Source organism: Coffea eugenioides, chromosome 9, assembly GCF_003713205.1.
Source record: "Coffea eugenioides isolate CCC68of chromosome 9, Ceug_1.0, whole genome shotgun sequence".
NCBI classification, from domain to species: domain Eukaryota; kingdom Viridiplantae; phylum Streptophyta; class Magnoliopsida; order Gentianales; family Rubiaceae; genus Coffea; species Coffea eugenioides.
Genome location: NC_040043.1, coordinates 39,230,921 through 39,244,146, shown reverse-complemented (window position 1 = coordinate 39,244,146; position 13,226 = coordinate 39,230,921). Strand labels below are relative to the sequence as shown.

At 33.9% G+C, this 13,226-nt stretch overlaps 1 protein-coding gene across 2 annotated transcripts; it reads right to left on the bottom strand.

The window, feature by feature from the left end:
• Positions 1 to 940: 940 nt before the first annotated feature.
• LOC113783652 (protein SRG1-like) lies at positions 941 to 12,209 on the bottom strand. Of its 2 annotated transcripts, none has more exons than XM_027329847.1 (4): positions 11,939 to 12,209; positions 11,244 to 11,491; positions 9,162 to 9,486; positions 941 to 1,340 (listed from the first exon to the last, which is right to left on the bottom strand). In XM_027329847.1, exons 1-4 carry the CDS (start codon positions 12,194 to 12,196, stop codon positions 1,098 to 1,100), a joined length of 1,074 nt encoding a protein of 357 aa, XP_027185648.1. In that variant the 5' UTR covers positions 12,197 to 12,209; the 3' UTR covers positions 941 to 1,097. The 2 variants fall into 2 exon arrangements, with proteins under 2 accessions (XP_027185648.1, XP_027185649.1); XM_027329848.1 differs by having other exon boundaries at positions 11,999 to 12,209.
• Between the last annotated feature and the right edge of the window lie 1,017 nt (positions 12,210 to 13,226).

Here is a 13,226-nt window from a genome sequence, read left to right as displayed (position 1 = left end):
CAACGTATCTAATAATACAGCAAGTTTTATCACTTATTAAAAATTGTGTCTCATAATCAATCTCATGTAGTGAATGTTCATACTAAAACTATTTAAACCATCAATTGCAATTGCTCTATCCAATTTGAGACTTTTCCCAGACTACGTATATACAATTAATATGTCGTTTGGAATTTTGCACTTCAACTATAAATCGATTGGTTTTAGGATAGAATTTTAAATTTAACATTATTACCCATAGGTTGGCTTTATTCCGGGAGTTGTTTTGCTTCTAAAATGACTCGTATACATCAGAGGCATGAACAGATAGTACCTTATTGGTTGAGACCTCGACAATAATTGAAAGCATTAGAACCGCAAGCCAAGTATTCTAACCCCTTTGAATTGCTATACGTGTAGAAAGATGGAAGTACTGGTAAAATTAGTAATTACATTACCAGAAGAGGCAAAGTGCAAAAAATTAAGATAACGTTAAGGAAAAAGTGCAAATTACACTAAAAGTTAGGGGCTTTGATTATTTAACCTTTTGTTTTGTTAGGTGGTTGTATATCATCGAACCCTATAGGTGATGGTACATCCACAGTTTTCGATATTTATTTTCATTAATTCCTAGTCATTACTTTAAGTTAATCTTATGTGTGTCGATTTAGATAAAATTATGGTCAAGTCTTGTGGTTGATAGTGAAAAAGTTGTTGAAGGTTTTAAATATAAAATCAGTTCATTTATTGTCTTGGAAAAAAAATCAAAATACTTCTAGGCACATATAACAGTTTGGCCGTTAGATTGGAAAGGGCTCTCATTTCTCGGGAAAATGATTGAGAGGAAACCAACTAGTATTTTATTGTGTGCAAAGAAATGAAGCCATTGGACTGGAAAATTGAACTAATATGTCTTTGGATAATTAACAGAGGAAAAAGAAACTAAAAGAGAAAACACGAATAGGCAAACAAGATCTTGCTTAGAGAGACACCAACAAATTGATAATTGTTTTTTATCCAACAAAGATCAGATAACCACCAAACAACAATTTTTTAAGGAGCATATACATAACCACATCTTTCATTTCAACCTGCAACATAATAGACATTATCTTCGCTTAAATTCGCATCGTATCGATATATGATTTCCCATCTAATTCACGAGAATATAGTCTTTTCAAATAGTCCACCATGAGGACTCTGCTAAACTTTGCTGGATTTTCAGGATTGATGAGACTTGGTGCTGGACCTAGATCACCATCCAATTTTGGGAAAGTAAACGTACCAATTGAAAGTCTTTCCTTTTGTGAGTTTACAATTGCTCGATGCTCCACACTCTTGTAAGCTCCATTGGTTATAATCTGCCAAGTTGACGACACAAAATAATCAAGAATTGCTTTCATACCAAAGCAAAAGGTTTGTAAGTCTAACTATTATTGTAAATAATGCTAGACAGATTACCTGTTGTTCAATAGTTTAGTATCCATACTTCGTATATGACATAATGCACTTGTTTGTACGTTTCAAAAGATTTTCATGCAGGAATATTTTGTTTTGAGGAAAAAGGGATAATTGTAAACTAATTTCCGAATGACAATAGCGAATGGATAGTTACTTAACTGGCTTCAATAGTTTAAGTCACGGGATCGATCCCCTGCAATCACAAGTACTAATTCTACACACAAAGGCTACAATCTTTAGAAACATAACAATTCTTTTGCGTTTGCTAAAAGTTGTCCTTTCCCACTCTCATACCTTATACAAAGCAATAGTATATACCAATCTCTCTCTTTGCGTACTCCATACACATGCGAACATGTGTATGTGCATGTATACGTGCCAGCAGGTATAAAAGGGTAAAAGAGAGAGGCTAGAACTTGATCAAGTAGCAATTTATATTATTTAATGAACATTAACAAGTTTAGAATTAAAATTATGAACTTGATTGAAAAATAGCACCAAACTATAGGACAACAATTATAAAATATGAAATATTTGAGGTATGTTAATAATTTTTAACAACCTAGGGGTCGAAACATAATACTGAAAATACTTTGATCTTTTCAAAAAAAAAACTTTGACACCAACCTGTTCTTCCAGTTTTTCCAGTCAAACCCGGTCAAATCCGATTTTTGACCTGATTTGACCAAATTTCTACCCATCCAATTTTTTAGGATAACTCGGACCAAACACTTGGCCGATTCCTAGTTCGATCAATTGGATTAGCCGGTCCAGTCCGAGTTTAAAAACACAGATGAAAAACACACGAAGAGAAAATGCTCTTAGAAGTGATACTTCAAAGGCCTAGCTCATTCGGTCCATGGACTCGATGAGGTTGGCCAACTATAGTAGGAATATATCATAATAGGGGTTCGTTGCATTTTGGGCTATATTAAACTAAGATTGGGAACTGAAATTGTCTTTTGGTATTGCCACATAGATCGGATATTCAAGTTGAATGTCATTACCCTCAACAAAAAAAAAAAAGTTGAATGAATCATTGGATATCATTTCGTGATTTTAATAATGACTTAAGTCCAAAGACATGTAATATGCTGACTTGGCAAGAGTTTCTTTTTTCATCTCTTCTATTTTTTTTGTTTGCGAATGGAAACCCTTGCTATCACAAATTATTACATAGACCCTGCCACTTAGACAGACCTTAGGCAGCTACCCCTCCCAAGTGCAATGGAGGTGGCTAGGTCTGTTAACGGGTCGGGTTCTGACTGAAATTGAAAATTTCGAACCCAATCTGTTTTTATGTAGTAAATTCGGATCCGACTCGTATACCCGACAGATTTTGATCTTAGAGTTTCGGATTCGGGTTTGACGGGTTGTGGGTCCGATCCAGGTCTACTCGGGAAAAAAAAGCCCAAATTTAAACATTTCAAAATTAAATCCAAAACCAATCACAAATCTAATCTCCAAACTTAAACAAATCAAATTACAAAACTAAATCACAAAATAACTCAATAGTCAATCCAAAACTAACCATAAATCAATCTACAAAGTCATTACTAAATCGTTAATTTGGTAAAAGAATGTATTTAGAAATATTTATATTTTATAATTATTAATATATTGTTCGAGTCCGGGTCGGAATCCTATATTTCGTATCCGACCTGTTTTTTTGTTAGAGTAAACGGATTCGGGTATCAAAATTATTTCTCAACCCATATTCGGAAAAAATTATCAGGTCCGAGTCGAGTCTGGATCCAAACCCGACATATTGACACCCCTAGAGGTGCCCAACCTAAGCCATGGGCCTTTTCTACCCATTGGCCCCATTTAGATAAGTAGGGAAGACTTTTTTTTTTTTTTATAATAGGGCACAAATAAGAAACAAAAGCAATTTTAACACATATAAAAGTATGTGAGAAGAGAAGGAGCATAAATATACAAACAAATATTCAATTATTTATTAACTCAAAACTCAATCATAGCAATATCAAATTGTAACTTTTCGCTTACGAATCTAAACTATGAGACTTTCCCTCAAATTTACTCTCAAAACTCGACTCAATTTTTCAAGTAATAATCTACTACTCTTGTAGTTTTTATGCATTGCTAAACTTCTTAAACAAATACAATTGTAAACCGAAACTTATTTGGAACTGATTGAAATCTCCTAAACTAATATTGGAACTAAACAAACAAGACACCGAAACAAGAAACTAGAATAATTAGAAAACTAAATACTAAGATAGTTTGGTTTAATTTTCTTTATTGCCTTCCTTAAACCAAACTCGTTATTGTGGTCACCTCCAATGTCATTTCGGACTTGAATCTCCATGAAAAACTCAGTTGCAGTAGACACAACATTTAACTCCAACTTATGATTGATTTTTAGTTTCATCTTTACACGAAATAGTGGTCGAAACTTAAACTTTTCGAACAATTTCTTGCCTTGATCACTAATGTCAAAAAAGTTAAACATGTTCATCCAAACTCCATTGATTACTCCATGTCACCAACACCAGAAAATCATAGTTGCCACCTCCAATGTTTTTAACATCACCATATTTTTCCTTTAATTTTTTCACACTAACAATTGCATCTTTTGCTTAAAAAAATTCATCAACCACAATGAAATAAAAGATTTCTATCTTATCACAATCTTTAGTTACATTTTCCATATCACCAACGACTTCACTTTCTTTCTCAACCACATGTGCAATTTCTTTTTCGGCCACAAATTTTTCATGTTCATGTGTACCCATAATTTCTGCAATTTCTTCTTTCTTTGACTCATCAAAAAAAATTTTCTCCTACCTCATCACAAAATTCTTCTCCACCATGACCATAGAAATTCATCAAAATTTTTCCAAACCTCCGTTGCTGTATTTGCATCTATAAATTTTTTTGGCTACATGCTATTGGACTTGGGTGTTGAAATAGTGGAATGTCTTGCAATCCAACTATTTATCCTTCTCTAACTCTTTAACTGCTTGATAATTCGTACCTTCTATAGGTTCCGTGAACCCCTTTTAGACAAAATCCCAAATTCCAATAGCTTGAAATTTTTGTTCATCATCCAACTCCAAATCTCAAAATCATTTTTACCATCAAAACATCATAACGTGATGAATAACATTGAACCATACTTCAATTTCATGAACAAGCCCTAGAATCAAAGTCCAGACCTCTAATACTTTGTAGGAAAATAACCCATAGGATAAATAATCAAAACAAATCACACACTCGAAGAAATAGCATGGCAGCGAAATATTTATAAACAAACAAACGGAACAGGCTCAAGAAAGAAATGAAGGAAACTAATTCCTAAACTAATATGAAAACTAAACAAACAAGACACCAAAATTAGAAGAATTAGGAAACTAAATACTAGAATAGCTTGGTTTAATTTCCTTCAGTTAGTGAAGTTAGTTAGGAAAGGGATTTGGTAGTAATTCCTTTCTTATAGTCAATCTTTCTCTCTGCATCTCTTTCTTCTTCTCTCGTTCTGATCATTCCTCATTCTGAACTAATTCTTTCCTTCTCTAGTTAATTTTTCTCCCAAATCAATACTTAATTCGGACTCCAATGTTTGAGTCCCTGATAGTTGTTGGTATGAAGCGGTTGACTCTGGCTGCTTGAATACCCCCTGATCATGGCTGAAACTACTTGTTTTAAGTCTTTGAAGGAGCAGGTCAAGAAACAGAAGCAAGGTTGAACAAGGCTCTGGCTTCCATAGGAAATTTTTAGCAGCAGTTAGACTCCATGAATAATTTCCAGCAACAGTTTAAAGATGAGTGGGAAAGCAATGGCAAGAAGATGGAGTCCATGATTCATAATGTGTATCAGAAATTCAACTCTTCTATGAAGGTGATGTCTTGTAAAGACAATCAGAAAGTGATCTGCGAAGAAGAAAATTGCGGGATTCCCACCTCCTAGAAGCAACAGAAGTTGCTGTCCACAAATGAGCCTGGAGCGACTACTAAGGAGAACTGGAATAGGATTCCTTTTCCCAGTTACTCTTAAGGTTGAATTACCTATGTTCTTTGGGGATAAGCTCAGGGAATGAATGAGAAAATGCCATAAATTATTCTTGTTTTACAAATTTTTTTGATGAAAATAGAATGAATGTGATTGAAATGTATCATGAGGGAATAACAGATAACTATTTCCTGGGGGTCAAGATTGAAAAACCTATCCAGTGTGTCTTGGAAGGAATTAAAGGACTATCATGCACACATTTGTTGACAGAGGAAATTTGGAACATTTCAATAAGTCGCAATAGATTGGTAATTTAGAAGAATACCAAGAGAAGTTTGAACAGGTGAATACTTTGATGCTCCTCACGAGTAATAAGACTTAGGGCAAATTTCACTTTACCCCCCGGTGGTTTAGCTTTTTTACATAACCCCTATAGTTTCAAAAACTATATATAACCCCCTCATGGTTTGGATTAAAGTGTCAAAGTGACAGGAATGATCATTGGTAACGGAGTCACCTAAAATATCAAAAATACCATTATATAAAGTTGAAAATTATTTATTAATCAAGGGGGGTTATGTATATATTTTGAAAATCATAAGGGGGTTATATGGTAAAATATTAAACTATAAGGGAGTTAGTGTGCCATATATTTATAAGGGTAATTTCGACATTTTTAGAAGTTTCGTTACGAATGACAATTTCCATCACTTTGACACTTTAATATAAACCATACGAGGGTTATGTATAGCTTTTGAAATCATAGGGAGGTTATGTAAAAAATGCTAAACTACAGGGGGGTAAAATGTAATTTGCCCTAAGACTTAGTGAACGATATTCTGTCTCCAGTTTCATTAGCGGGCTTAGAGAAGAAATTAGGCACAGTCAAGATGTTCAAACCTGAGATTTTAATAGTAGCATTTGACGTAGCCAGATTAGACTAGGGGCTAGGCAGAATGTGGACTCCAAATTTGAAGTATATAAAATCAAAATTGGCCATGGTATTGGAACTAATATCTATGGGCTCCCTCATTATCGAGTTGAAAAAGTAGCTTCTGCTAATCAGAATGCTAGTCCTAACATCATATAGAAAATTTCACCATCCAATACAGGAGGAATAATAATCTTTGTTTCAAGTGTGCCAACATATTTGGAGCAGGACATCAAAGTAAAATGAAGCAGCTGCATCTGATGGTAGAAGACGAAGAGGAGGAAGTTGAGTTTGCAGATGTCCAAGGGAAGCAAGATGAGGTTACTAGTAATCTTGGGGTTGTGGTAGACATGTCATTTCATGCTTTGTCTTCTGGGCTCAAAAGAAAGACCATTACTCTACAACAGGTTATGAGAAGTGTAGTAGTGAACGTATTGGTGGACACTGGAAGTTCTGATAGCTTTATCAGTCACAGCTTAGCAAAAGATTCTGATGACTAAGTTACTAAAAATTTGGTACATAAGCTAATTGTAGTCGGAGAGTAAATGCATTCCGCATGACAATTTGGGCTTTTATAGGATTGTTGTGGCACATTAGGTAAATGTTGGAAAAAAAATGTAAATATTGGAAGTCTAGGGAGAGGACAGATCCAATCAAAACAAAGCTTATTCACCACTTTGTTCCCCTGAGCTTTGGATTTGGAGGTACTCGTACTTTACCACCTTAAACCTTAAAAATATGCACCTCACACCACCAGAAATCTAGTGAATGTTTGAAATCTTACCTTTGTCAATGTTTGAAATCTTAACTTTGTCAAGAAAATTGAGTGTTATGACAATATTGCTCTTTTTTTTTTTTTTTTTTTGCGCAGTAGGGTATCTGGGCCCATGGACTGGTAATACCGTACGGCCCAACTAATCCCTATTGCAGGCTGGGAGCGGCCTGCCCCAAGCATCACCAGCCTCGGTAGTGCCGGGATTCGATCCCTGGACGTGGCTCTCCCCCAACTGGGACTACAACCACGGAACCGAACCCGGAAGGGCGACAATATTGCTCTTTTGTTGATGAAATTATATATAGTTTACTATTAATGCCCTTTTTCTGGTGAAGAAAGTGATTTTTTTTTATTTAATCTCTATTTATTCTCCTCTAAGTTTAGATAATATATATTAGTCCTTATTAAAAATTTAGTTAAGTAATTCATAGTTGACTAATCTGACAAACAAAATATAACAAAAATATTCATCTAACAATTTACATAAACTAAAGGGATAATTTCAGATACCTCCCCTGAGATTTCTGACAGTCTCACTCCCATCCCCTGTGGTTTCAAAAATACCACTAACCTCCCCTGTCAGAATTTTATGTCTCATTTCTTACATTATCATGGTCAAAGAGGCTTAAATACCCTCACAAGTTTGCTAATATTTTGTTCAGGATAATCATCATGAATGCTGTTAAAGGCACCTTCAGCATTGCAACTCGTTCGTCCGGGATTTCTGCAATTTTCTCCAGTGAGGAGGTACCTCACAAGAACAACCCTACAGCGTTTGAATTTTAAGACCATTTTTCCTAATTTTCTTTGTCACATTGGCAGAGTTGAGTTTCCTAATCAACTTTCAGAGACAAGTCTGCCTAGGATGTTTTGAACAGAATCAAACTCTTTCTTTTGTATTGCCAATTCTAAAATTCTTCTCTTAAAGTCCCAAGTTTCTGCACTTATTCCAGCTTTTACCCTGTCAAATTAACCCCATCTGCTCGTACCTCCATTTGATTCAGAATCAAATTAAGTTATTTAATATGACTCAGAACACTACCCTTGTAAAGCAATATTTTCAAGTTTTTCACTAACAAAATTTTGAATAGTAACAAATTTGTTTTTTGCCAATTCTACCTATTGCAAAAGCTCTAGCATCAATTTTTCTTTTTCTTCCAGTTTCTTGAACCTCTTCTCAACCCACTTTCTTCATATGAGATTAGCTCATTAATGCAAGATAATAAAGGCATTTCTGGTATATAGTTGTTCCTCTCTCCAGCTCCCCATTTTTTTTATTATTTGTATTTTTGAATTGGATCTACTTTGAGACTGCCTATTTAGTTTTAGGGCAGGTTAGTAGTATTTTTGAAACCACAGGGGAGGGGAGTGAGACTGTCAGAAACCTCAGGGGATGTATCTGAAATTATCCCTAAACAAAAAGAATAAAATATTACTATGTTAAGTAGTAACAAGCTTAATATTATAGTATGATTTCAAAATTTTGCCAACTTTATTTATTGTTATTACTATATTATTTTTTATAGTAACAAGCTTTATTTTTTTTATTACTAGATTATTTATTATTATTATTAGATTTAAAGTCCAATAAATTGAAAACAATGTATAAGATAAAAGAACATTAATTCAATATGAATTTGAAAAGACTTTAAGGATATTAATTGAAAAAGCTTTTTTTTTTGGTTTTATTAATTTGATTTTTTGTATATTAGATACTATAGAGAAGATATAAATTTTTTAGCAACAAAATGGCAACAGTAATAAATTATTAATCATTTCAGAAATGAAAGGGCATTAACATCCTTACACTCACTTTTTTTCTTATGACGTTAATAGTTATATCTTTGACTAGTTTTCAAGGGGCCAAGTATACAATTTTAAGGCTCGTAATAGTAAAGTCAAAAGTGTGCCTACCCCCAAAGCTTAGCAGAGCAGAGTGTGACTGACCCTTAGAACAAACAACGATGGAGCAAATTGAAAAGCATGTACTTGTTAATGGGGCAATTCACAATAAAGCCTTATATTTATGCGAATCCTTACCTCTAGGATATCACCAACGTTGACTATAAAAGCATTAGGAAGTGGAAGAACAGGAACCCAAGCTTCATTTTCCTTGATTTGGAGACCTTGTACATCGTTGATTTGAAGTAAAATGGTGAGGCCAACAGGATCAGAGTGATGGCAGAGGCCTATGACCAGCTCAGGTTGAGGACATGGAGGATAGTAAGTCAGCCTCATGGATTGCAACCCTTCTTCAAAAAGCACTTCAATTTCTTCATGTTTCATTCCTAATGCTTTTGCTATTAGGTTGAGAATCTTCAAGGCAAGACTTTTGAGCTCTATAGAGTACTCATGAAGACTTTCCCTATGTAGCAGAACCAAGAACATTTGAAGGAATATAAGGGTAACTACCATAAATATCGGTTTAGTATCATAACAAAAGAAAAGAAAAGTAAATTTTGCGCACAAACTTCATTGTTAGTTTCATGTATTGCAGTGTTATTGGATTGATTAACATACAAATAAGCTACAAGGAGAACTTAGCATACCTAAGTCTAAGTATAAATTTAGATGTATATTATATAATGAACTTAAAATCGTAACTGATTTGTTTTATTTTCAAATTGCACAGTGAATCAAGATATTTCAATAAATTTGAGCTCATTGTAACCATTTTCACAGTGAATTGGTGATTTTTTATTGTTCAACTTCATCTTTTATAATATCAGTAATATTTTGACCTAAAATATCTTAGGTCATCCTCCTTCTCTCTTCCTTCTCTTTGAAAAAAACTCTCTAACTAAAACTCTCCTTCAACTCTTCCGTGAGAGAGAGATCAGATTTTTTTAATCTTTCCCCATGGGAGGGGCTCTCTCTATAGTTTCTTTTCATTTTTGTGAATAAAATATCTCTTAAAATTTTCTAGTAAGAGTTTCTTCTCTCCTTAGGGTTGTCTAGTGAGAGTTTTTTTCTCTCCTAAATTTTTTAGTGGAGTTTTATTCTCTTCTAAGGATTTCTAGTGAGAGATTTTTATAATTTTTTCATTTTTCTTTTATTACATTTGAGTTTTTTAGATTTTGATTATCAGATCTACAATTTCTTGGATCTATTTGGTGGATCTCACTATAATATATGGACTTGAAGCAGTTAATCAGTAGATTTGATGATTACAAGCATGTACAGATATCTGTAGAGTTACAATTATTTTATCTCATTTTTTAAATTTGGAGATTTATAATGTAATTTTTATTGTTCTTCAGATTTATAATATCCTTTCTTCAGATCTGTTATTTGATATTTGTATATATTTGATGATGTAATTTCTGCCATTAGTGCAAATTTTAATGAAAATATGATGTTTTATAAAAATAAAAAAATCAATCTTTGATCAAAACACAAACGGAAATTGTTGGCAGGTCATTACTTTTCTCAATCTCACAAAAAGTGAAAAAGAAAGTTTCTTAAGTCTTAGTGGACTTACTAGCATATGGACAATAGGTTAATGTTTTGAATTATTCATATTGTTGTTCTAAATATATTTTTTTTCTTTTTATTTGGTTTGGAAGATAGTGGATGGAGGGCGGCAGGGTGGTTAATTTCTCATTGGCATTTCAGCTAATTTTTTTGCTTGACCCTTCGTCATCATGTATTCAGCCGTTCCTGGATCTTTATACTTCCCTAAACATAAATCTGAAATGTTAACTTTAAAAATTATCACATCAACACATTCTTTTATACTATCTTTCTCAGTAGATAATTTTACAGAAAAATCAACTTTACCTACTAAAAAATCTCACCTGTCTGATGCATTAGCATTCAAATTTAGATAGACATGAAAACGTTAAATTAAATGGTATCATTGAATTGCTTCAATCAAAACCATATGGCAAAGTACATCAGTAGCCATTAAATTTTCATTAATTTTTTTTTCATTCAAGAAAGTTCAGTAACTAGTAGTACAGTTTGCCTAAAATTTTAGCACACTACGTATGTTAGTTTCATGTCATAAACAGTTTTCATCCTAAAACTGCATGGTTAAAGAATTACAAGACTAAAGATATGACACTTGATTTAAATTCCCCGTTTTGTGTGTGTTGTGCATGGTTGGTCAAATATATATACCTTAGAGGAAGAGGCAGCTTGGGGAATAAATGAGGTTTCCTTAAATCTTCTGGTTGAGTGATCATGTATAACATGTCAGCCCAGTCAAGCTTTTGCTCCTCTGATTTGACAAAGGCCTGCCCATATCCTTCTACATCTCCTGGTTCTTGACCATATTTGCTCTTTTCAGCCATCGGCAGATTGAAAAAATCTTGAACTTCTGATTTCAATTTCTCCACCAATGAAGAGCTAACTCCATGATTAATCAGCTGCTGACAGTTTTTCTCATAAGTAATAGCGTCTGGATGGAACAGCACATAAGCAAATGTATACTTTCAACTGATTTGCACTCGTAAAATTCAGGTCAAAGATGATTAAGTCATTCAACGGATTCATTTTTCATAGGACTTTGCTTTCATTTGAAGATGGTTTCTTTTTGTTTTTTCAGAACAAAAAAAAAAAGTGGGATGGTCTCAAACCTTGAAAAAGGTAACCATAGAGTTTTGGTCTAGTGGCCACCAAAAGGAATTTAAAGTTCCTCTCCAGGGTGTTGGTTAGAGTTCAAATCTCACATCAAATTGATGGTTCAAACATCGAAACATCAATACTTGGTAATTTATTTTTGTAAAAAAGTTGTATAATCAAACTATTTCAAATATACAATAGCTTGTCACACAAATATATGTTTGTCAGACATTCAATCCTTGTATATATACCTGGAAAAAACCCCACTCCTTGCAAGCAGAATGCAGCTTCTGAAGCTCCAAATCACTTACCTCCTCAGCAGAACTAAACAAGTTTTGCATATCCACAACTGGTATTTGGTGGAAAGAACCACCGTTCGAGATGGTTGGATATTGGTCATTGTCGGGGCGTACGTAACGAGTTGGAACAGAAGAGGGATTTTCCTTAGCCAACTCTTGGACAAAAGGAACTTTCAGAGATCCCCCAAGCTTTCTTGTCTTGGGATCCATGATTGTGGTTCTTTTCAACTTCAAAGTTCTAATTCTTGTATCTATCCACTGAATCTCTAGTTCAGAATATATATATTTTTTCGCACCAGATGTTTCATTAATCCAACATTGTTTATTATTAGTCAGTCGAAATGCAAGGTGCTAGGTTTGGATAATATAAGAAGTTCTATACGGAACTAGTTCTAGGCTTGACAATGATGTCTCAGCTAAATGCCGTGTTTCAAAGGTAACCCATGGAACCATATAGTACAAATTAAACCTTGTCAAATCTCTTGGTCCTACAAATTACGTTGATTTGGTAGACCCATTGATAATTACCTCCACCTTGATCACATTCAAAAAAAAGCACAAGTTTTATCGCTTCGAAATTTTAAAATTGACTTATGATTAAGGGTCTATCAGCTACTGTCTTCGAAAATGGTTCATCACCTGCACTTCATGATGTTATCCAAATTTTAGATTATGCTCAAATATTTATTGAAATTATACTGGCCTTGCTACGTCGACGGAAGCATAACAATTACTTTGATTAAAAAAAAACTGTATATATCGTTGACATCTATATATACAGTTGACATCTATATATATACCGACCTCTTAATTCTCATGCCACTGGATGGGCCAATTTAGGGGGAAAGTGAATAAAGTTGACATCTATCTGCCGTATGGTTTTAGTCGTTAAGGAAAGGAGGTGACCTCTTAATTCTCATGCCATTTCCAGCTTTGAGTGATGAAACCAGGAAGATGAAAATTCTAGGACAAATTGTCGTGTCTCAATCAATGAACTCGAAGATGGGTCATGCAACGGCGTGATTCTTGGTTTGTTATTGTCCAATTAGCACAAGAGGTTTAAAACTTTTCGGATTCTTCTATTCACGGAACATAATAAAAGATAGGTGCACTCTTCAATTATTCATGCCACCGTATGTTTCATTAATCAACATTATTGTTTATTATTAATCGAATGCAACGTTCTAGCTTTGGATTATAAAAGAAGTTGTATACGGAACTAGATTATAGGCTGACAAAG

Coding starts and splice junctions, on each gene's coding strand:
- LOC113783652 (XM_027329847.1), bottom strand. CDS start 12,196: ATGGATCCCAAGACAAGAAAGCTTGGGGGATCTCTGAAAGTTCCTTTT. Junction 9,487..11,243: donor AAGCTGCCTCTTCCTCTAAG/GTATATATATTT, acceptor TCTGCTACATAG/GGAAAGTCTTCATGAGTACT. Junction 1,341..9,161: donor ACGTTGGTGATATCCTAGAG/GTAAGGATTCGC, acceptor TCAACTTGGCAG/ATTATAACCAATGGAGCTTA.